The following is a 25,281-nucleotide window of genomic DNA, read 5'->3' as shown; positions in this document are numbered from 1 at the left end:
GAATTGGGTTGAGGATGGGTGTGGATTTGGTGATTTGGAGTCGATTCGTTGAGGGTTTGGAGACTCCTCTTGGTGTCAGACTGATGTAATGCATATTCAAGCCTGCTAGCCAGTATGATCGGTTAGCCAGTATGATCTGATAATGTTGATAATCTATAAATTGCGAGAGCCTGAATGTGTTAAGTGTGGAGGAACTCACCAACTCCTATTTGCTCTTGAAGATGATGATGTTTGGTGGGAGGGTTTGGCATAGTGGAATTGGTTTGTTGAGGGGTTGGCTAATCATGAGGGTCTTGATATATGTCACGTCAGCGACACATCAAGTAAAAGTGTAGAAGAGTTTAGACGGAGGAAGGTTGAACTTGAAGGATTGGAGTTGATGTTGAACTTGAAGGATTGGAGTTGATTCGTTGAGGCATTTTGTCAAATAGGTTGTGGGTGTTTTGGTTAGGAGGAAATTCTTCGGGCCTAATTTGACCAGGGATCGGCAGATAGAACTAATTTGACTAGGGATAGGCAGATAAAGAATATTCATTGCCCTTTGGTCGGAAAAAGGAGAAAAGAAAATAATAAAGTCAGCAATTTTTTGGTGACGAGAACTTGTGCAAGTTGTTTGATAAGGAGGATGATGGTCATGTTTGTATGTTTCAAAAGTTATCCATGCGAGTGTACGTTAAAAATAACTGCTTGAAGAAAAGCAAACCTGTAGTTGTTTGTAGGAAAGGATAAAGTTACCTACAATTTTAACTTATTGGGCATTTTATTGAAAATGTCCACGTGAGCGTTCTCAATTATAATCGGAATTATGGCTTAGCAACGATTTTTTTTAATAGAAAATAAAGAGATTGGTGAATGATGTTGACTATTAGGTTCATGTTATGCTTTGCTCAATGATACTGTCAGCTACAAGTGCTATTTTGTATCGTCCTGAATAAATCATCTCTGCAAGTATTTTTGTTCCCCTCGCCTTTAAATAACATTTACGATCAACATATAGATATTAAGACGTAAATTAAGAACTTTTATGACTAAACCTAAACCTTGAAAGAAAAGTGGTATAGGAAATCTATTTCCTCTGACACATTCTTTTCCCTTGTTTGGATTACCCTTGAAAGCATCTTGCAACCTAGTGGAAGGGTAACATAGCATCCTCCTATTGGTTGATGTGACCTATATTTAAAGAAACTCATTTAATGGGTTTTTGTATGGAAATGGGATGAAACTATCATTAAAATTTTTCTCTCCCAAATTTCCTTTTCTTTGGTTTCCTAGAAACCAACAAAACATGCCCTAACTGTTTGAAGTTGTGTTATAGTTTAGAAGATATCTAATTTACTGAAATCAATGAACACAAGAAACATGAATCTCAATTAACCAAAATTATGGTAAGCAAGCCTGAATCTTTGTGAAACAGACTCTTGATATCATATTTCAGAACAAATGATAGTTGAGCGATAATAGTTTTTTTAAGGAAAGGAAACAGTGTGAGCTACCCTGTTCATATATGCATTAAAAGGAAAATAGGGAATATACAAAAACTGAGAGTATCACTGCACTGTCAGCAATATGAAAACAAAACCAAAAGAAAAACCATCACAGAAGAAAAAACAAACCAAACACAAGAGGAGAGAAAGTGAAAACAGAAGTGGAGATTGTCTGAAGCACTGTAGAAACTCTTAGATTGGTCCGCCAAGAAATTATCTCCGACTGCATCATGCGCACCTGTTTTTACAATATCTTCCAGTCCCAAGTGGATGACAGCCTTGTGGAGTCTACTGGAAGCTCTATTGGCTGGTGTTCCTGTCCAGAACAGAATGTATCTTGCTACATTAGAAGCTAGTTGATGATTGTTGACTTGAATATCATTAAAAATGAGGTTACTGCGGTTGTTCCATATCCACCAACAAAAACAAGGGAGCATGACTTTTCAAAAAACTTTAAGGTTGTAACTGAAACAAGTATTGTTTTTTATAGAGATGAAGAGATCCAGATTCTGAGGCCACTGGTCTATAGGCACTTGAGGGAGAAGAATAGTCCACACTGATGATGAAAATGGACAACTGATGAACAGATGATCATGGGACTCAATGCTTTGATTGCATAGGGGACAACTAGTATCTCCGATCCATCCTTTATTAGCTAAGTTCTCTCTAGTTTGCAGCTTTCGTTTACTGAGGATCCAAAAAAAGACCTTGACTTTAAGGGGGATAGGAGATTTCCAAATGAAGTTGTAGAGAGGGGAGGTCATGCTTCCGAAGTTGAGCAATAATAGTTAATGGAGGAGATAACCCAAAATATAACTGAATGGAAGAAAAGGATTCTTCCGGCTGACCCCAAAAAATTGGGATAAAAGATTTGTTGTTGTTATTTATTCAATGGTTGAGCAACTAAAAAGTTACATATGGCAATTATATACCATATTCTGACCAGTTGCCCTCAACACTTAATAAATAGTGCTTGTTAACTTACCACCATCCTCTCCAATGAAAATTATAAGCATTTTGCATCAGTCAGTAACAGATGGTACCCAGTCAAGAGTTTGGCCTGCAAACAAAGGAATTATCTCTCCTGATGCAAATTTATATGAGTCTGGCACCCTCCATTGGGCTCCGTCTCAATACAATCTTTGAATTGTTTCTTGGGAGACCATAAAAATCTGGACCATTGAAGCTTGCAAATGCCTCTAGTTTGTCGAGCGCACCAGCCTGAAAAAAAAAAAAACAGATGGTGTTGATCATCGAACATACTTCAATAAAAAAAAAGTAACTCAGCTATGTGATATGATGTAATTATCCAAAGATCTTTACATGCAATTCATTATTTTGCTGTTGCCAACTTTAGTAACTCAGACTTTGAGGCAAAAGACTTGATGAGACAAATTGGAAATCACTGTAAGATTGTCTTATGAGTTTATCAATTTTGATATGTGCATTGTTTGACATTAGAGCTCTTTTTTTGGCATTTTTAATAAAATTAAAAATATAAAAGGCCTTTATGCAAAAGTCTATATCATGACCATAAAAAAAGCAAATCTCCAGAAGAGAGCAATATTTTGCTAGATCAGACTAAAGATGTAGCCATTAGTTTTGAAGACACTTAGCCTAGTCTCTATCTTCCATGTCAGGAGGACTCGTTTTTAGGCTACTACTTTGTATGTCTTTAAGATTCCACATGCATATTTGATCAGATATTTTGGCTCCAGAAGCGACCTGGTTTATAAATTTGTCAATGCAATCACTAATCTCCTACCATTACAGTTACACTATATCAAATGAGAGAACGGCTTATGATGAAGATGAAGATTAGTTTCACACTTGGAACAATTAGAAGAGGTTTTCGATAGGAAGGATGATGAAGCAGAGGGTCGAGATAATTAGAAATGCTTACTGTAGTAATATGGCATGGTTTAAATGACGTATGATGACAACATTCATAGAGCCAAGACCATATCAATGTGATATCGGTTGTAAAATCTAGTGATAATCTCTTATGTCACATTGGAGATGATCTTAATATTGGACACAGAAACATACTGAAATTCTACATGAAGGGACATCTGAGTTTGACAAACATGGGTCTGATTAAGGAACTATATTAGTTATTTGCCTACAAAAGCTTGAATATAAAGCACACAGAGTATAACCTCATGTGCATGTTCAGGTATCTTATTGTTTGTGTGTGCCACTGTTTTCTCTTTTTTTTTTCTTTTTTTCTTTTTTTTTGGGGGGGGGGGGGGTATGTGTGTTTTGCGTCTGAGGGAGGGGTACCTGTTCAAAGACCTTGGCATACAATGACAGTGCCACAGGAGCACTGTATATGCCTGCACATCCGCATGAACATTCTTTTTGTTGCCTCTCATGAGGAGCACTATCAGTCCCAAGAAAAAACCGTTTGCTTCCGCTTGTCACAGCTGCTACAATAGCTTGCCCTTTAAAGAAGAAATAATTAGTAAACAAAGGAGGGCTCATGTGTATATGATCTTGGCAACATAATTACAACATTATATGAAAAAGTACATTACATTTAATTACTCTTATAACACAACTGAACAAATAGTATGTGTCATGGGAATTCCAACTTGAATTTGTCTAGTAAATCCACTACAATTACTATTTAACACTAACTTCACAGAAATGGTATTAGCCCTTGACAATGTCACTAGTTGAAAGCTTTAGCGGCTCTACATGCTCATCTTTATAATGACAAGTATCGCTAGGGGGAAACAAATCCAAGATCCCTGTGCATTTTAAAGTTAATCAATATTCAAAACCACATGGCACCTTCAACTTTATTAGCTTTACATTATGACATTTATATCTAATAGAGAAAGCATATTGTGACCCTATGTTGGCATCCAAATGTTACCCTAAAGCACACACAAGTAGATAAAAAATATTACATTAAAATCGCCAAATAAAACATCATTAATTTGCAAAGTAATGATTAGCATCATACTGTGTTTTTCTCTTTTCAGAACTGGAAGGCAGTAATTGTGAGGCTGCAGTCCACCTTGAAACAAAGAGTTTCTATTGAGAAGAAGATGCTGAGGCGTAACTGTTGCAGCAATGGAACCTAAATAACAAGAGGATTTCACCCTTAAAGGAAATGACCAAAGTGAAATAAAAAAAATGCGAAGAAATAAAAACTTAATTCTGAAAGGTACCTTCAGGACATGATTCAACAAACTTGATAGCATCCAAAGTAGTAATATGCTCCATTACAATTTTGAGTCCAGGAAGCTTTTGGACAAGTGGCGCTAAAATGGCCTCAATGAAGACTTTCTCTCTGTCAAATGTGTCAACATTTGGATCTGTAACTTCACCATGAACCTGATAATCTCATTGGAAAAGAAGTCTCGAGTCTAAGATACTAATTAAAAAGCATACCAAGACACAACGAAACTGAAGGAATATGGCAATGACAGAACTAGTAATCGTGTATTCATGAGAGTGTCCTAATATATCTTAATAAGCATCCTAGCCTTTCAATTTTACATCCAGATACTAATTAAAAAGCATACCAAGACACAACGAAACTGAAGGAATATGGCAATGACAGCAATACGTATTCTCTACTCATGAGAGTGTCCTAATATATCTTATTAAGCATCCTAGCCTTTCAATTTTACATCGGATTCTCTACTCATGAGAGTGTCCTAATATATCTTAATAAGCATCCTAGCCTTTCAATTTTACATCAACAGCCAAGATTGAGTTTTAGAGAGTGAGAGTAGGAGAGATCTTGGCCATCAATGCAAAAAGAAAGGCCAAGATTAACTTATTAGGAGATATTAGTAGAGAATCATGAGTAGAGGATCCCAAAACATCAAATGCTAAAAAATCACCCCACTCCTTCCTACAAAAATCATCTTGACAAACATTAAATGCTAAAAAAAATCAAACATAAAATGCTAAAAAAAACAATTTTTTTTGAAAGGTAATCATTTTGACAAACACAATGTGAGCACTACCAAATGAACTCACTTGCAAACTCAATCTCTTCAAGCTTTGTATTATCCGTCAAATACAGCGTAATAGAGGATCAAAACTGCAGCTCGGCGATAATGCTTTCAGAATTCTTTCTCTGTAAGCCACCGACGTAGCCGTTGTCGTCACCAGCGGTTTCAGATTGGGCATCACGATTGCCCTCCCAAATTCACTCGCGCTGAACGAAATCAAGAAATCAAACCCAATTCCCATTTAAAAAAGAACCCCCCTCCCCCCCTCAAAAAAGAAAAAAAAAAGAAAAAGAGAAGAAAATGGACCTGTGAGATGCGACGAATTGGAGAATATCGCCATCGCGGAGGTGAAGGTGCCAATCGTCTGGTTTTGTGATCTTCAGCTCCTCCATTTTCCTTGATGCCTTCGACGTTGGCGGCAGTGATATTTTAAGCTCAACATTATTAATAACTAAAAAGGGCAACCAGCACTTAACTACCTTATAGTTTACCCTTCTTGCACTTATTTCCAGCAGCATTTAAGTATCCTGAAGTGTCTGAACATTGTACTTTAAAACCTTATATTATGCAAAGTGCGAATTCTGATCTAGAGCTTCCTGTGAGAAGTTTTTAAACATTGTACTGTTTTAATCGTACCCTAATTCCATTTTAAACATACACATTTTATTATAGTCACTTTTATACTAAATTCCACAAAAATTAAGATTTTTTTTTAAAATTAGCTTGTGAGTGTCAGTGAAGAAATTTGAAACGAAAATCTATAGTTTGTATAATTTTAAGGAATTAAAGTGCGTTTTAGTACGTAAATGCTGCACAAAATAACTAAAGTCACTATCTCATTTTTTTAATCGACATTTGGTTTGCTTTCTGCAGTTTCCATGTACAATCCATTTGACATCTACCCCTCTGTACAAATAGGAGAACCTAAGATTAACTATTCATGCTACAGTAAACTATACAGCAATATCTACTGTAACATTACTATTGCAGCAAACAAGAAACTGGATGTCACAGTATTTTTGAAAAATATCACTGTAGCACACTGGAACACTATAGCATTTTAAAACTGTAGAAAAGACGATTACTGCAACAGCAAAAAAAATTAAAATATTACTGTAGCATTAAAATCTCAGCCATTTTTCCTCTTTCCTTTTCTTTTATTCTTCTTTCTTTTTTTTGGTAGATAGATTCCTTCATGCTTCTTTCCCTTTTTTTAGCAGAAAAAAGGGAAGATTCATGTTCATTTCATTCATAAATAAAGGACAAACACGAGGTGGTGTCCAAAAATAATTAAAGGGAAAGCATATCATTTCTCTCAAATTGGTACATGAGACATTCTCCATAATTGCACCAATAAAGATGACGAGAGGACCATAACCGTCATTCACCATAATATTGATACAAATATGGACAAAAGCTAGCCACATGACCACAAAGGGAGAGAAAGAAAAGTTTCTTTATTGTGTGAAAAACAAAAGAGTTCGGTTCTATCTCAACCAAAATTGTTAATATCCAATCTGAAATCGCCAACATCCAAAATCTCCCACCTATTGATATCAATGTCGCTAACGAGAGAAGGATCTCCATCTCACCCTTGACCATCTCCTTAGCGACGAAGAACTTCATTGGCATCAATAATAACAGGTGTAATGGTCCATCAATGGTGACAGGAACACAACCTTCTATCATCTCTTCACAAAAAATACAGCTAAAATTAATATAATCTCATCTATCATGAAGCCCGATGACTCTATCTCTACAGATAAAAATGAAACATGCAATGTATTCATCAACTTCCTTCAAAACCTATACACTTCCTCTTATGTCGAAGGTCTCCATCATCTTAACTTTTGGTCCTCTCAAGCCATCTCTCCTCTCCAACTTTCAGCAATCTCAGAAACCCCTGATCCTCTTACTATTCGGAATATTCTCGTATCCATGCCACCTCTTAAAACCCTAGGGCCTGTTGACCTTTCTGCTTATTTTTTTTCCAAAAAACTTGGGATTTCACGGGTCTAGACCTTATCAAGATTGTCCAAGATTTTTTCATCATCCACCATCTACCCAATAGCCTAAACTGAGAAAAGAAAGAAGCTTTACCGAAAAGATCCTACCTTTCTCACCAACTGAAACCCTAGACGAGCTTCCCAAATCGATCTACTCCTCCAAATAGCTCAAGCGTAGCCCGAGCTCTGATACCAAATTGTTGTGCCAAAAGCTGTGTCGAGGAACCAAACCAAACGCCAATCCAAGAGAGCCAAACGAACTAAATATCAATGCATAAACAAAACACCAATTTTAACGTGGTTCGGCAAGTTGCCTACGTCCACAGGGTAAGAAGGGGATGGGGTTTTTTGTTAGATATTTTGTTAACAAAAGGCAATTTTGCCTTCATGAATTATAATAAATATGTAATTAAAACATGCAATTAAAAATATGTGTAACGGATATATAATTATGGGGAACGTTACAAAATTTATGACGAACGTTACAGAATTAATTACGGGTTTTGTAACGTCTTTTCCAACCCTATATATATATCCATATGTTGAGCTCAAAATAATAAGAAAAAATATATAACAAGTTTCTCTTGTTTTTCTTCTCTCCCCTACATATTATTTTTATCTACATCTTAGTTTTATTTTATGGGCAACTTCCTTCATCTGAGCTGAAGCTCTGCACTCTCGCCCGAGTGTAGAGGCCGGCCGTTTCCGGGGGTTTTTACCGCTAGGGGGAGGGAACCATCTGCGCCAGGGCGATAGGCGGGTTCTCAATCTTCTAGGGCAGTGAATACACGACTGCTCCCGTCAGGCCTGAATTTCTAATCTCTTATTTATTTTATTCGGATTTATCTGCATGCTATATTCTTAATTATTTGATAAATTTCCAACAATCTAGAAGATTGAGATGTTTATAGCTTTTGATTTAAATCCGGAAAAATAATTTTTAAAGTTACTGTTCATTCGAGATGGTTACTGTTCATCCGAATTAAAAAAACAGAAAGAAAATTGCTACTAAATTGCTTATCTATTAATTAATATTTAAAAAAAAATTGGTTACTGTTCATCAAATTTATAAATGCAGTAATTAATTGTTAATTATTGTTGCTAATTATTTTGGTAATTACTTTTGTAGGAGTCATCATCAATTTTGCTAACATGTATTTGATGTTTAAATTGGGAAATTGCATTTGCATATAGTTAATGCTTTCATTTCTTTAAGCTATCAATATGGTGCCTTCTATTAATAATTCCATACTTTGGAGTGTTTATGCATCTAATAAGCTTAGTACAGAAGGTGGTAAAAGTGAATGCAGATTTGTTCAGCAACTTAAGTGGCAGTTGTCTGCAGCAGATGAGTTTTTACTCTCAAGACATGAAAATCATGAGGTTCGAACATCAATAGGTAAACCCCTCCTCGGCCTTATCCAACATATGTTTGCAGTATAGTTGCTAGGCAAATTAAATGCTTGCAGAAAATATTTTAAAGTTTTCTGTTACTGTTAAGAAACAAAAACTCATTGAGTGAACCGATTCAAGTTTTCTTGGATTAGTTGGTGTCTAAGGCAAGGTTTAAGGGTTGCGTAATGCGCTCTGCAAGGAACGAGGTACTTAATTGATCTTTGATCAACCTCTATTACTATCCTTACCTGGCTAACTACCTGAGTAAAACTTTAATCTTTTCACTTTAGGAGTTTTTGGTTTGGAATAATAGGACCGGAATTATTAAAAAAAAAAAATTCATATGCATTTATTTAATTACGTTTCTTGCATCATATATTGCCTAATGATAAATGATCAATATATGAGCGAACCAAATCAAAGAGGTGCATTTTTTAAAATTCTATTTTATATGGTGGATTATATTTCAAACCTTCAAATGTAAAGTTTATCACTTTTATTGCATTTTGATGAATATTGCAGTAAATGTTCATATGTCTTTTTAGATAACTTGCATTTGTTACATGATTAATTACAAGGTTTTATGCAAGAATGCACTTGTAAAATTTAAAGCACGTATGTACAAATATTATTATTATTATTATTTGTATAAGAGGTGGTACTAGAAAATGGCAACATAAATTTGGAAGGTCTCCTTTGTAGACAACCAATTTAAATTTGGAAGGTCACATTTGTAGGCAACCGATTTAAATTTGGACGGTCTCCTTTGTAGGCAACCAATTTGTAACCTCTTATTATAGAATAATTTAAAATTTTTATGCATTTGAATTATGAAGTATGAAATATATTTTAAGCTACGAAAATATTTTTTAAGATACAAAATCCTATTATGCTCTGCATGTATCTATTATTAATTTCACTCATGTGCATATGCATAACTGCAGAATTTTTAGTTCCAGATTAATTTGAAATGTTCAGATATTAAGGTCAATCTCTTCAGACATAGACTATGATCTTTTATGATCATAGATCATGACCTAATATCAATTTCAAACAATATGATGGACTAATTACAAAATAAGAACTTGATAAATAAATACAACGCCTGCTAGGCAAAGTTATGATTCTAGACTTTGTAAAGTCTGTGAAAAGAATCTTGATGACCCTTTGACTAAGGGATTATCCAGGAGTGTGGTTCTGGATTCATCGAGGGAGATGGGGTTAAGCCCATAGATGAGGTCACTGACAGCGGCAACCCAACCCTTATTTGGAGACGTAGTCCCAATGTCGGTTCAATGTGGTAGAAACAAGCTGGACTAGTGACACTCGTGTGGAGCATCGACCTAGATATATTTATATATCATTATGTAGCATTTGCTACTACCCCTTCTCTATGATGACGATGCTCTTATGATACAGCTGGCTAGGCTGAGTTTTACTCTTAATAAGTCCAACGCGTGTATTGTGGGGGGTATTAAATAAACAGCTGTAGTACCCTTTGAGGACTTACCTACGTGAGAGGAACCGTGATGGCCGCGGTTAGGGGGGGCTGGGCTAACCCCTAGAAACTCTCATGAGTCGGTTTATTGTGAGCATGGCCTTTAACGCTCAACCCGCTTTGCTCAATAGATGAAGCGTATTGTGTGTGTTTTCATCAATACCTGATTAAAGGGGCCTAATTCAAGGCCTAGTCCATTATGTCCCTCAGGTGGCGATGAACTCACTAAGGAAAGGTTCAAAGCCGAAAGCTACCTCTCCCGAATTCACGATACGAAAGGTTGCCCAACCTATTTTCATTTTGTGATTTATTAATTTATTTATTGATTTTTAAGTTTTCAGTCAATATTGCCTTTTGGGGGGGACTGTTAGATATTTTGTTAAGAAAAGACAATTTTGCCTTCATGAATAATAATAAATTTTTGTAATTAAAACATGTTTTAATTAGCAATTAAAAATATGTGTAACGGCCATATAATTATGGGGAACGTTACAAAATTTATGACGAACGTTACAGAATTAATTACGGGTTTTGTAACGTCTTTTCCAACCCTATATATATATCCATATGTTGAGCTCAAAATAATAAGAAAAAATATATAACAAGTTTCTCTTGTTTTTCTTCTCTCCCCTACATATTATTTTTATCTACATCTTAGTTTTCTTTTATGGGCAACTTCCTTCATCTGAGCTGAAGCTCTGCACTCTCGCCCGAGTGTAGAGGCCGGCCGTTTTCGGGGGTTTTTACCGCTAGGGGGAGGGAACCATCTGCGCCAGGGCGATAGGCGGGTTCTCAATCTTCTAGGGCAGTGAATACACGACTGCTCCCGTCAGGCCTGAATTTCTAATCTCTTATTTATTTTATTCGGATTTATCTGCATGCTATATTCTTAATTATTTGATAAATTTCCAACATTTTTACTAATAGAGAAGAAGAGTACAAATTGAGATTACAAATCACTCGAAGGAACAAACTAATCTCACCAACAAAACTCTTAATCTCTCCAAACAAAACCCTAAACAAATAGCTCAAAAAAATATCTCTTTTCTGTGCTCCAAATATCCCCAATTTGCTTCTCCCAATTCTCTCTTCCAATTGTTCCATATATATAGAAATCCTAAAATCATAAACATACTAGGAATTCTAAACCAAAAGCCAAATCAAATTAGGAATCCTAATAACCTATAACCAAAATAGATTAGGAATCCTAATAACCTCATGTTACCAAAATAGATTAGGAAATAGATTAGGAATCCTAATAACCTCATGTTACCAAAATAGATTAGGAATCCGCTATCCAACACCCATGTACCTCATGGGTATGATCACCATTTCCCATTACATTAGTTGGAGGACAATCCAAAAACCCATGTTCCTGGGCGGATTGGGAATCCGATGTCCTCACTAAATAATTTTGGCTCTACTTAGCAAGCTTACTTGACAATTTGTCAGTGACAAGAACACTATTTTGATCAAGATGTTTATAGATAAATATCTCAAGAACAATATTTTTTGGTGCATTTCAGCGAAGCCTTCCGCATCGGCTATTTGGCAAATCATTTTGGACGGGAGGAAGCTTGTCAAATTGGGTTGTTCTTGATCCATTGGAAATGGTTGCAACATTTCCATTTTAATGATCTCTGGATGGCGAACCAATCATCTCTCATTCGGTCATTCCCCAACCAGATTCCCTCCCCTTCCCTATATCAATGGTTAGAGATCTTGTTGATGTTGCCTCAAATTCCTGGAATACCGATCTGATTTGTGCAAGCTTTGATTACACCACCTCTGAGGCAATCATCCACACGCCCATCCCACATCGTACGCATAACCTCGATCAGGCTGAAGATTCTCTAGTCTTGAAGGGGCTGCTCTCTCCCTCCTTCACAACAAAAGCAATATACAATCTCATGTGGTTGGGCTCTCATTCGCACAACAATCCCCTTATTCTTGAGTTGAGAACTGCAATGAACATTCTCCAAGTTAAGGTCATTCCTCCTCTTGTTAAGATCTTCATTTGGAGAGCCTTAAACAATAGACTCACCCCCCGGGATATATTAGTGAAACACAGTATGTCTATTGATCGCCTTTGCCTACTTTGTGTTATGGACAATGAAACTCTAGACCATCTAGCTCTTCATTACGTGCGAGTACTGCTGCTTTATTTGGGCTCAGGTTGGTTGTGCAGTCCCACCCCTCTCCTCCCTTGCTCATTGGCTGAATCATTGGTGGAAAAAGCCTTTTAATTCGCCCATGCATGATCTTCCAGCAGTAGCTTTCATTGCAATTACCACTTGGTTCATTTGGAAATCCTGATTCATCGCAATCTTCAATGGTTCTAAAAATTCCCCAAAAGCTACTCTTACTCTTCCGGAGGTTTATGCACTACAAGAAATTATGTATTTAACGAAGGGATTTCCCTTCGTTAAAGAGCTGAAAACATTTGTTATTGTATGCTAACGACGGGGAAAAATCCATTCGTCACCCGTCGTTGAAGCCCTCTTCGCTAAAGGGTCACGAAGGGATATACTACCCGTCGTTATAGAGTCTATAATGACAGAACATATTACCGTCGTTAATATTTACGACGGTAATTATCACCGTCGTTGCCATCAGTGACGGGATATTTTCCCATCGTTACCATCAGTGACGGGATATTTTCCCGTCATTACTATTAGTTACGGGGATATTTTCCGGTCGTTACTATTAGTTATGGGGATATTTTCCCGTCGTTACCATTAGTTACGGGATATTTTCCCATCGTTAAAGAGTAATTAATGACGGTTAGATACCGTCGTAAAAGTCCTCATAATGGGTAATTAGTAACCCATCAACGATGGTGTTTTCCCTTCGTTGATGAACAAAATACTATTTTTAAAACCGTCATTATAGACTACAAATTTCTAATATACTTTAATAATAATAATTTTTCCATTCATAGGCAACTATCAGATTATTCTCAACCTGGCACTAATATTCACAACAAAAATATATTAAAAATACCCAATAATGAATAAGAGGGAAAATAAAAATTCCATTCATTAATGACATCAATAAATAAAATTCCACCATCCTTAAATATTCAATACTAATAACAAGAGTTAATATCCTAATTATTCTAAAAAAAAATACATGAAACTATCTAAAAACAAATTAAAATAAAAGTTTGGGGAAGACACATTCTTTCATCTCTAATCATCGTCAAAAGAAGACTCGAGTTACCCCCCTCCTAATCTTGCATGGATAGCCTGAAAAATTAAAAAAACACATAATTAAGAAATATCAATTAAGAAAATATTATCTTATTAAGTAAAAATCACATTTTTAGTGCAAGTAGTCAATCATAAAAATATATAAGAGATTTTACAAAAAAAATTACCTAATCCTGCACATGTTCTCGAGTTTGAGGAGTCAATGAAGGTGATTGCCTAAAAAAAAGTTCTTGCATAGCTTTCACTTGTGCCTCTAACTCAGACATCCTTTGTTGTTGTTGCTCCTACTCGTCTAAGCGTTGTTGAAGCATTTGGTTCTTTCTCTTTTCTTCTATAATCCGTGCGTCAAGATTAGATCGACTAGGGAGCGGTCCTCTCAAATCTTTCAAAGTAGTCCCACCACCAAATACAGTGATGTGACCATGAGATTGATTTCCCCAGATTTTCTCAACTATCTCAATGTCAGAAAGTGAAGGGTTTGCTTGTTTGACTTGAATAATTTCATCCTATAAAAATTAAATCCATATGTTAGTACTATATAATGCATCATTATCAAACTTAAACACATATTCTACTTACATATTTTTCTTGATCCCTAGTATCTAGTGTTTCATTAGCTTTCTTTCGAGTTTCATGAAACAATTTTGCCACATCAGGTGGATTTCCTGACTTGCCACCCTTATTCAAATATTAAATAAAAATGAGTACAAAATCAAACTTAAAAACAAAGTAGTTTTAAATAAATAGAAAATTAGTTTTGAATTTATACCAATTCCCACGCAATTTGTCTAAAGGGTTTGCTGCCCGTGTGGTGGAGCATCTTTCTTTTGCCTCTGTTAGGTATATTTTGTTGGCTTGCTTTCTATACATCAAGATTAAAAGATAATTTCAACAATCCAATAATATACATGGAACAAAATTAATAAAATTATGAGATTAATACCTGAAATTTTGAAGAAAAATAATGCTCCTTGACTAGCCAATCCCAGTCATCAACACTCACTTCTGTAGGTTTATTTCTAAGTGTAACTTGCAATGAATTTTCTTTCACATATTTTCTGTACATGTCACCACGCCACTAATTCCACAAATCGCGCAAGTGTCTCATTACTGACTCTTTCTTTTGCTCCATGTCCTCAACATCAAATTTATCCTACATCAAATTTGAATCAAAATTTAATTTATAAGAATTAAAAACCAATTACAAAAAATTAATTTTCAATGTACCTTAATGGATGCCCACATATAATCTTTATTTTGTTGTGGTATTTTGGCCCAATTCTCAACAGCTACTGGACAAATATTTCTATTACGAATAATAATTCTAAGATATTGTGAAAATTCTGGTTCAATAGCTCTATTCTGATAAAAAGTAATAATCTTTTTCTCGCCATGTGACAAATTATTCAACTTTAGACACTTATTACTACCACGAGGTGAATTTTTCTTCTTTTGAGAATTATCAGCTGCATACGTCATATCATATGTTAGAATCAAGATATAGTTTAAAAAAATGATAAAAATATTCCTCCTTGTAATTAATAAAGAATATACCTTCTTGTTGAGTTTCATTTAGTATTGCATCATCACTTTGCACTCGATGATTATTTGATTCTACAAAAATTAAGCAATTATTAATCCAATCATAAAAAATAAATCGAAAGATAAAAATAAATAATAATAAATTTTAATTCTCATAAACCTGCAGAATCATCATTCTCTTCATTATTAGCATTTGCACTTCTCTTACGATTTTGTACAAAATTCTCCTCTTCAAAGTTTTCTGAATCAGCACTAAAATTTGCACCTATATTTTGATCTTGTATTGGGTTTTGAATATTCAAGTTCTTGTCAAGACAAGTACGGAGTTGTTCCCTTCTTAATGAATTTTCTGCAAGTGCTTGAAGTCGCTTCGTAATTAATGACTCCCTTCTTAATGAATTTTCTGCAAGTGCTTGAAGTCGCTTCGTAATTAATGACCTGGGCGCTAGAAATTATGTCCTTTTGCTTTTGGAATCGACTTCTTGAGTTTTCATTTTCTTGCTATGAAAAGAAATCTAAGTATTACACACTATGTATGAAACAAATGTCAAAAGAGAAATGAATAAAAAAAATATCATGAAGGACAAACATAATAATAAATACATAGTGCACTAATGTAGAAGCACTTGCTACAATGTCAAAGCCGCATTCAAAATATGAAGAAAAGAAACATCATATGTCTAAAAAAAGAATAGTTATAGTAAGATACAACTTAAAATTTATCATATGCCTTTTTCCTCTTTTTTGAAGTTGAGACCGAATTTACAATAATTGGATCAATATCGCTCCTTCTCAAATTGATATCATCATCTACCAATGATGTTGATGCAATAGCCTGAGCATCAAATGATTCATCTTGCAAATAAGCTTCAACTCCATCGTCTGTTATCTCACAATCATCTGTATCTGGTGGCATATCATAGGAATCACGAGGTTGTGCTTTAAGAACTACATGCCAACCTTCATTAGCAATATCCTCAACATAAAAAACTTGTGATGCTTGGCCAGCAAGTATAAAGTGGTCATTCGTCTTTAGCAAGTGTCGGCAGTTAATACTGATAAATCCATATTTGTCTTCTTTCAAAGCGGTCCCTCACATCCCACCACTTACAACGAAATAGAACAACCTTTCTTCCACCAAGATACTCTAATTCGACAACTTCATCCAAAGCACCATAATAATCTATATCTCCACCATCACCACCATCACCAACAACTGCAACCCCGTTATTTTGAATTGACAAACAATTATCTCGACTTTCTGTATGAAATTGATGTCCATCTATGACAAATCCAGTAAAACATTTAAGAATCTTACTTGGACCACGAGATAATGAAAGTAAGTCATCATCTTCTCGATAACTCTGATAAACCTAAACAAAACCAAAATATGATCAAGTCATGGAACATGTAATAAAATGAACCAATCAAGATAAAAAAATAAGGCAAGATATTTACTAGAGATTGGAACCACTCGATAAAGTTCTTATCCCAATCTTTATCATTATAGTGATCTGTGGGTTCTCTCACGAATTCATTATAGTCCCTACATTAAAATATCATATATGTGATTAGTGTTGACTAACTATATTAAATTTAACAGAATCTTAAACTTTAGTCACTTACTCAATATGTGGTTGCACTTCATCACAGTTCCTTAGAACATAAATATGAGCTTGCAACCACTCACGTTCATCAAGGTAGCGGGTGGTGGTAGCACCCAATGCCCGCCTACTATGTCTAAAAATAGATAGTTGTCCTTCATGACATTTTCTATTACCATCTTCATAATTTCTTTCAAGGCGATTAAACTTTGTCTCGAAGCCTTTTAGATACCTCGAGCAAAGAGTCATACATTCATCTGCTATATATCCTTCGGTAATTGACCCTTCTGGACGAGCCCTATTTCTGATATATGACTTATAAGTATAAAGCTGACGCTCCGCTGGGTACATCCATCGAAATTAAACAGGCCCTCCAAGTATGGCTTCAGATGCTAAATGAACTGCTAAATGCAACATAACATCAAAAATTGATGGTGGAAAATTCCTCTCAAGCTTACATAACGTAAGTGGAATCTGTTTATCAATTTGCTTTAGTTCATCCACCCGTAATGTCTTGGCACATAAAATAGTGAAGAATATGGAAAGTTCAAAAATTGGTTCACACACTTTTGCAAGAAGAAGGCCACGAATCGATACAGGAATCAAGTGCTGTAAAAGAATGTGACAATCATGACTCTTTAACCCCAAAATCTTACGCTCTTTAAGGTTTACACATTAAGAAATATTGGATGAAAATCCATCAGGAACTTTTAACTCCTTCAGAAATCGACAAAATTTGCTTTGCTCTTCTTGGGATAAAGTATAACAAGCTGCCGGCATCACAAGCTTATCTCCTCTCTGGATTGGATGTAACTCTGATTTTAAACCCATTGCTTGTAAATCGAGACGGGCTTTGATATTATCCTTTGTTTTACCTTTAATGTTCATGATTGTTCCCAGCAGATTATCACAAATATTCTTCTCAATATGCATGACATCTAAATTATGTCGCAATAAGAGGGTTCTCCAATATGGCAATTCAAAAAAAATACTTTTCTTATTCCAATTATCTCCTCGTCTTTCGTGTGATATTTTCAATTTCTTCTCAGGATGATTGGTCAAGGTGATCCCTATGAGATCTTCCACCTGCTTAAGGATATCATCTCCGGTCAACTTCGGCGCTGCATACCCTCTCTCCCTAGTGCCATCAAATGATTTTTTATCCTTTCTCCAACTGTGATTTTCATCAAGATAGCGACGATGTCCCATATAGCTTTGCTTTCCACCATTAGATAACCTGATAGAATGAGTGTGCTTATTACAACAAGGACATGCTAATTTCCCCTTAGTGCTCCATCTAGATAAATTTGCATAAGCAGGAAAAACATTAATAGTCCAAATTAGTGTTGCACGTAAAATGAAATTATGTCTCGGAGATACATCATACGTTCGAACGCCTGAGACCCACAACTCATTTAGTTCTTCTATCAATGGTTGTAAGTAGGTGTTAATAACATCTCCAGGACCAGTTGGACCAGGAATGAGCATAGATAAAATAAAATTGGATTGCTTCATGCACATCCATGGTGGTAAGTTATATGGTACAAGTAAAACAGGCCATATGCTATATAAAACTTTTGAATTTGTGAAAGGCTGGAAACCATCGCTTGCAAGCCCAAGCCTAACATTTCGAGGCTCTTCGACAAAGCTTTCATGTAGCTCATTAAAGTTTTTCCAAGCCTCAGAGTCAGCTGGATGCCTCATCACTCCGCCCTCAACTTGTCTTTCATGGTGCCATCTCATATCAGAAGCTGTCTTCGAAGACATGTAAAGCCTTTGCAATCACGGCTTAAGAGGAAAGTATCGCAATGTCTTTTGTGGTATTTTTTTACCATTTGCCTTGCGCTTGATCTCTCTTCCATGTTTATCAAGTTTCCACCTAGAAGCACCACATCTCTGACACGTATCGAGACCTTCTTCACTTTTCCAAAACAACATGCAAGAGAATGGACAAGAATCAATTTTTTCATATGATAGGCCAAGGTCTCGGATCAACTTTTTGGCCTCGTCATACGAATTAGGCAGTGTTGATTCCCCTGGCAATAGCTCCTCATTCAAAAACTGGAGCAACATTGAGAATGATTTATTACTCCACCTATTTAGGCTCTTTATGTGAAGTAGTTTCACTAAAGCAGATAACTTTGAACATTTAGAGCCTTCATACAAAGGTTTCTCAGAGTCACCTAAAAGACTGTAGAATTGTTTTGCGTGTCCATCTGGTTCCTGTTCAAGAATATTCTGACTCGACGTGCAGGCATCAGTTGCAACAATGCTAGGTGAATTATGAAATAAATCTCCAATCATTTCTTGCATTTCATCGTAACTCTGGCTTTCTTCTGCCATTTCATCTTGTTCTTCATCAACCTCCGATATGGACTCACCCTGTGTTTCGTCGTGATGACACCAAAATCTGTAGTTTTTAATAATTCCATGAACAATCAAGTGGGTCTTTACCGACTCACGATTACCAGACTTCACATTGCTGCATTTAACACATGGACATCGAATTTCAAAGTCTTCATCCTTTTCATTAAAACTATCCAACAGCTTCTCATATGCATAGTCTAAAAACTGATCAACCCCTTCTTTATATTTTGGATCAAGTCTATCATCATCTACTAGGTCCATCCAATCTTTATTCGGCGCCATTTCAAGCAATGTACTAAAATTTCCTGAAAAATATTTCAACCTCTTCAAAAACTAAACACAAATAAATGCTTATATTTAAGGCTCATATGTTTATATATAGGGTCATTCAACATATAAAAGCATTTAAAAATGATAAACATCCGAAAGCATCTAATAAAAAGTAAATACAATTCATCGCAAGAACTACGGTTATCAAAAATTAGTCATCTGAATTTAACTTTTTAATACAGATTATTTTAGTTCCTAAAGAAATCAAAAGAATTAAACAAACACTCTTATTATAATATATTAAACAAAATTTCTATATATGTTTATATTCAGGCTAATTTCCTTACTTTTTTTTGCACTCAAATCTATTAAAAAGACATGATTAGTAATGTAAAACACACAGAACTATTAGTTTAGTATCATTCCTTGAGTCAAACTTTAGACACCATTTTTATCCTTTAAAAAAACAAGGTTTTCATAAAAGGCCAACAAAAAGTTAAACTTTAATTTAACTATCAATTTATGGAATTCGAAAGTCCAAATTGTAGTGAGACTATATTGTTTTAAATGATTACTTTTGGCACTTAACCATAATTTCAAGACACAAAATGTTAGGGATTAGCCCCTCCCTCTGACTTTCCTTGCATATCAGTCCATGTTCAGGTGTATCTGTTCTCAGCTGTGCACTCATTTCCAGCATAAGTCTTCAACTGTTGTATTCATCTATTCCAACTTGAATAACAGCTCCACGACTTGCATCAGTTCCTAACACAGCAACCCACTACATATATAGAATTAAGCAAAAGTACAAAGTAGTTGAAACTATAGGGACTTGTGTGCAAATAAACCAAACCAGGTTGTAGGTTACCAAACGTCGAGCCCAGATCGAAGGCGGGGACGCCGGCGGTGCTGGGATGACGCCGGCGGTGCTAGGATGACGCCGGCGGTGGGGCGGCGCTACGACAACAGGAGCAAGCTGCTGGGGTGGGCGACGTTGGGGATGAACCAGCGATGAAGCAGCGGTGGCGGGTGGTCGACGCTCAGAGGGATTATTAGGGGAAGTTACGGGGGATTTATTTCGGGTTTGGGTTTGGGGCTTTGGGTATTTTGATTAATAGTAATAGGTTAATCTATAAGTCCTATTATGATTATGAATATCATCAATGAAGGTAATGAATCCCTTCATCTTTAAGGAGACCTAATAACGACGGTATTAGGATCAAATTAACGAAGGAATTGGAAAACCGTTATCCCATCTCACATCATTTTACTAATAATTGTAATCACTCGACGAAGGCTTTAAAACCCGTCGTTATTACATGCATATTAATGACGGTCAACTAGTCCCTTCACTAATTTTGGTCGTTAAATACCAGATTTCTTGTAGTGATGCTTGTTTTCAATCTCCGGGTATGACATCTTCAGGCTCTCTATTCAACACTAGTTCACCATCCTTCTCGATCGCTCCACCTCCCAATGTAATGAAAATTAATGTGAATGCTGCTTCTCAGTTTGATTGCTCGGATTTTGGGGTTATTGCTCGAGATCATCTTGGCCACCATATTGTCTCATATTGCACCTTTAGGCCTCCACTTTTCCCTCTTGATGCCGAAACTCATGCCTTGCTTATAGGTCTTCGTCTTGCAGTTTCTTTCAGTTGGATGAATATCATACTTGAATCTCATTGTCTCGACCTTGTGCTCATGTTGCATGAGGTCATTGATCACCCGTATCAGCTTTTGGCAACTGTCGGTGAATGTTGGGCTCTTTTTAAGAGTATGGACCCTTATTATGTCAATCACGTTCGCCGCTCGGGTAATTATTGTGTGCATAATTTAGTTCAGTGTGCTTGCAAATATAAATTTACCTTCTTTTTAGAAGCTTCGGATGGTCCAGACCATATTTATAATCAAATTCTTCTTCATGCTATATAATAGAATCACTTTTGATTCCTAAAAAAAAAACACACACAAGGACTTGCTCATCGTGATCACTGATCAGTACATCTACGTCAAATACTTATTCCAGCAAAACACAATTCATAACATCGCGAACTCTAGAGCTCACACAAATGAAATTACACATCAGTTAAAAGTACGCTGAGTATGTTTTAACAATCACCCAAAATCTGGCAATGGCTAATACTGGACCAGTTCTATTCTAAACTAGTTTAAGGTTGAAGCAAGAAGGTGGTGGCCCAGAGCTAAACTCACTTTATGGTCTCTTTTTGCCAAAGAAGAGCCGCATCAAAACTAGACGATTTTTGCAAATAAAAAATAAACATAAAACTGGATCAGTCCAGTTTCAGTCCTGATCTAGTTTTAAAAGTTTGCCAAACATACCCTCAAAATTGCCAAGGACACAAGCCAGGGCCAGCTGGAGCGAACTCGAAGAACTCTACAGTGAAGAGAACAAACTGAGAGGACCCCAATTTGTCGATCTTTCGGATTTGGGGGAAACCCTAGAATCTAAAGATTTAGGGATGACTGCTTTACTGCAAAAGCTGGTGCTTGCACCGGTACTTTGCACATACTCAACATACTTGGCCTCATGTTCTCGGCTTGGAAGAGGAAGTATCCTCTAGCATCAGTCATTGTGTTTCCCCCTTTGCTTGCTACTGCAGTCAAATAGGAGTCGCAAACGGGTCAACCTTACCTGACCCCACCCATATAAATTTTGACTCGATCCGTATAATATCGACCCGATCCGACCCATCAAATAATTGGTTCAACCTGTTTATTAAACGAGTTATCCACCGATCCAAGTGACCCATTTAATAATTTTACAATTTTCATGTACTTAACATAGTGTCTACGGTCAAAGTTTTTATAATCCTATTTATCATTCATAGGTTTTGTTACTAGTGAGAAGTTTAGATATTTTTAGGGTGTTTTTTTATAAAATTTAAAAATTATGGTGTTTTTTATAAATCTTAAAAGTTTTAGGGTGTTTCTGTTGGATAATTTGATGATCTAGGCATGAATAATTGAACTAGAAATATAAATTAATTACCGTTCACCGTCGAAAACAATGGAAGTCTTCTCCTCTCTCCTCCCGTAGCCAATGATGGGAATTAAGTCTCTTTTCTGCATACGGTTGAGAGGACTCCTACCCTTTAAATAGATATTTGTGATTAACCCTACCCATCATGGTTTAATCACAACCGTGGGATTACACTCCGGTTGATCATATCCTTTAGATATTCAAGATAACCACCCAACTTGATAAACTTGAAACTGTCTAACCAGACCATGTGGTTAGCATCCTGATCCTAACTTGAATCGATGACAACTTTAAATCAAATCCAAAATCGAGTAGGTTGGGCCACTTGGGTTCGTTGGATTAATCTAACCCAACAATCTCCCACTTGGCACAACATACCTCATTTTAATTTTCAAAAATATTTAAATTTTCAAAAACTTTCAAAAGTCGGGTGCGCACCCATTTATTTTAGAAAACAACTTGTTGCCATGATTCTAATTAGGATAGTTTCCGAAACCTTTTCCTTAAAACAAAAGTACCACTAATGGTTGATCGTGAAAACACTATATGCTCTAATATGGCACAAGGTCACTCCACGGTCCAACCGCTAGTACCACTAATGTTCTAAAGATTTTTCCTTATGGTGGTTTTAGTGGAGTGTAATAGAGCCGTACATCCCTTATGGTCAAATCCGATGTACGCCCTTAAGTGTCCTCTGCAACATACACAAACGTGTATGCCGTTCTGAAACTTTTACCGGCATCCGCCATGTGAAAACCTTTAGTCCAGAACGAAAGCCTCAAATGTGATGCCCAATCACATTCAGCTTCTGCACAAATTTAAGAGTCTCTTTACTTTAACCTTTATGACTCTATGGACCACTATCTTTAATTCGAGTTTCTTTACGATTAACTTGAAACTCTTTACTTTAAACTTTAGTTTTCTTTACTTTAAAAATGTATATCAAGCAACAATGATCAATAACACAATGCTTGAAAATATCAAACTGCTAAAAAATTAGCACAATAGTTTCTTTATGAGCTCAAAGCAATCCAGAATATAGTACTTGAAAATAAAACAAAACTACCACGACAACTAAATCTCACTGATCATATAGAATCGAAAGACTCTAAAAACTTTAAACTTTAGTTTTCTTTACTTTAAAAATGTATATCAAGCAACAATGATCAATAACACAATGCTTGAAAATATCAAACTGCTAATATATATAAAAATTAGCACAATAGTTTCTTTATGAGCTCAAAGAAATCCAGAATATAGTACTTGAAAATAAAACAAAACTACCACGACAACTAAATCTCACTGATCATATAGAATCGAAAGACTCTAAAACACCCATACTAAATACATGTTCCTTGAAGAGCCCTGGAGAAATTCCCTTGGTCAAAGGATCAACAATCATCAACTGAGTCGGCAGATGAGGAACATCAATCAATCCTTGTTCGACCTTATCAAGGACTAACGATATAACTGATGTCTGGCCTGATACATGACACCGTATACATTAGACTGCCAACTGCAGAGACATACTCCTCAGAGTTCACGAGCCTACGCTCAACTTCATTTCATGGGCATTGAGATTTATTGAACATATCTCCTTTGACAACTGGGGCTTCACCTGGTGCACAAAACGTTATTCCATATCGCTGAAGGTTTTTTCTCAATATAAGCCCTTTAAGATAAGCCCAACAAGCCTTTACTTCGATCTCTATGGATCTTGATGCCCAAAACATAATGAGCATCTCCGAGGTCTTTCATATCAAAATGCCTCGAAAGAAAAACTTTAGTCTCATGTAGGAGATGAATATCGCTGCTGGCAAGCAATATATAATCTACATACAATACTAGAATGAGAAACCGGCTCCCACTGATTTTGAGGTATATGCAGCGATCGACAGGGAAAGAAAAACTTTAGTCTAATGTAGGAGATGAATATCGCTGCTGGCAAGCAATATATAATCTACATACAATACTAGAATGAGAAACCGGCTCCCACTGATTTTGAGGTATATGCAGCGATTGACAGGGTTTTCTCGGAAGCCATATGACTCATCATGTTGCGAGCAACATCTTGATAAGTACAATTTCTTCTTTCAGCTACTCCATTTTGTTGCGGAGAACTTGGGAGAGTACAAAAATTATCTATAAAGGAGATGAAGTATCGCTGACCACTATGAGAGAGAATGGGAAGGTCCACAAATATCTGTATGAATGAGGTCAAGGAGACCTTCACTCCTGAATTATTATTAATCCTAGGACGCTTTGTACCAGAAGAAAATGAATTCACAGACATACAGAGAGGGGAAAGAAGAGATGCATCCAGATTTAATCTATAAAGACCGTCAATTAAGAAACCATGTCTGATAACATCCAAACCAATTTTGATAGAAACAAAATTATTCTAAAAAACAAAACTATAACCAGATTCAGAACTGATAACATCCAAGCCATTTTTGATAGAAACAAAATTATTCTCAAAAACAAAACTATAACCAGATTCAGAAAATCTAGAAACTGAAATAAAATTCATTCTCATAGGAGGTACATAGAAAGTGTCTAATAAAACTAAGAAAACTCCAGAATCCAAGCGCAGACTGAAAGTCCCAACGAGCTCCACCTCCAAAGGCTGTGAGTTTCCCAAAAGCAGTTGCTCATTTGTCCTTGCCTTCCGACTGTGGATTATTCCCTCCCTTCTTCTTCAGCCACTGCTTATACTTCAGACAGTCTCTCTTCATATGACCAGGTTTCTTGCAGAAGAAACATTCAACCTTTTCACTTGCTGAAGAAGTGCTAGAAATAGTTGAAAGATTGCCGAAAGACTTCTTCCCCTTATTGTGCCCTTGATACTTGAAGGATTTCTTTCCTGCCTTATTTGGTCCAAGCTTGCCATGTGCTAGATTTGCCATCTCAGCTTTTCCTATTTTCA

General features: G+C 36.1%; 2 protein-coding genes, 1 long non-coding RNA gene and 1 pseudogene across 3 annotated transcripts in view; all 4 read right to left on the bottom strand.

Moving 5' to 3' along the window:
- Window positions 1,486-7,147, bottom strand: LOC109842455 (annotated as a pseudogene).
- Window positions 14,156-14,529, bottom strand: LOC109842822. The gene is made up of 3 exons (XR_002247408.1): window positions 14,513-14,529; window positions 14,339-14,431; window positions 14,156-14,247 (listed from the first exon to the last, which is right to left on the bottom strand). It is a non-coding gene; the product is annotated as an uncharacterized LOC109842822 (long non-coding RNA).
- Window positions 18,498-19,364, bottom strand: LOC109842454. Its single transcript, XM_020411331.1, has one exon. It carries the CDS (start codon window positions 19,362-19,364, stop codon window positions 18,498-18,500), a length of 867 nt encoding a protein of 288 aa, XP_020266920.1.
- Window positions 23,039-25,281, bottom strand: part of LOC109842453 — a 12,490-nt gene continuing 10,247 nt past the window's right edge. The window contains exons 3-4 of the mRNA XM_020411330.1: window positions 24,624-24,756; window positions 23,039-23,163 (exon numbers count right to left, since the gene is read on the bottom strand). Coding sequence (XP_020266919.1) covers window positions 23,039-23,163; window positions 24,624-24,756 — 258 coding nt within the window. The remainder of the gene's footprint in view (window positions 23,164-24,623; window positions 24,757-25,281) is intronic.

The sequence above is a fragment of the Asparagus officinalis genome, chromosome 5, assembly GCF_001876935.1.
Source record: "Asparagus officinalis chromosome 5, Aspof.V1, whole genome shotgun sequence".
Taxonomy (NCBI): Eukaryota; Viridiplantae; Streptophyta; class Magnoliopsida; order Asparagales; family Asparagaceae; genus Asparagus; species Asparagus officinalis.
This window is presented reverse-complemented; position numbering and strand designations above follow the sequence as displayed.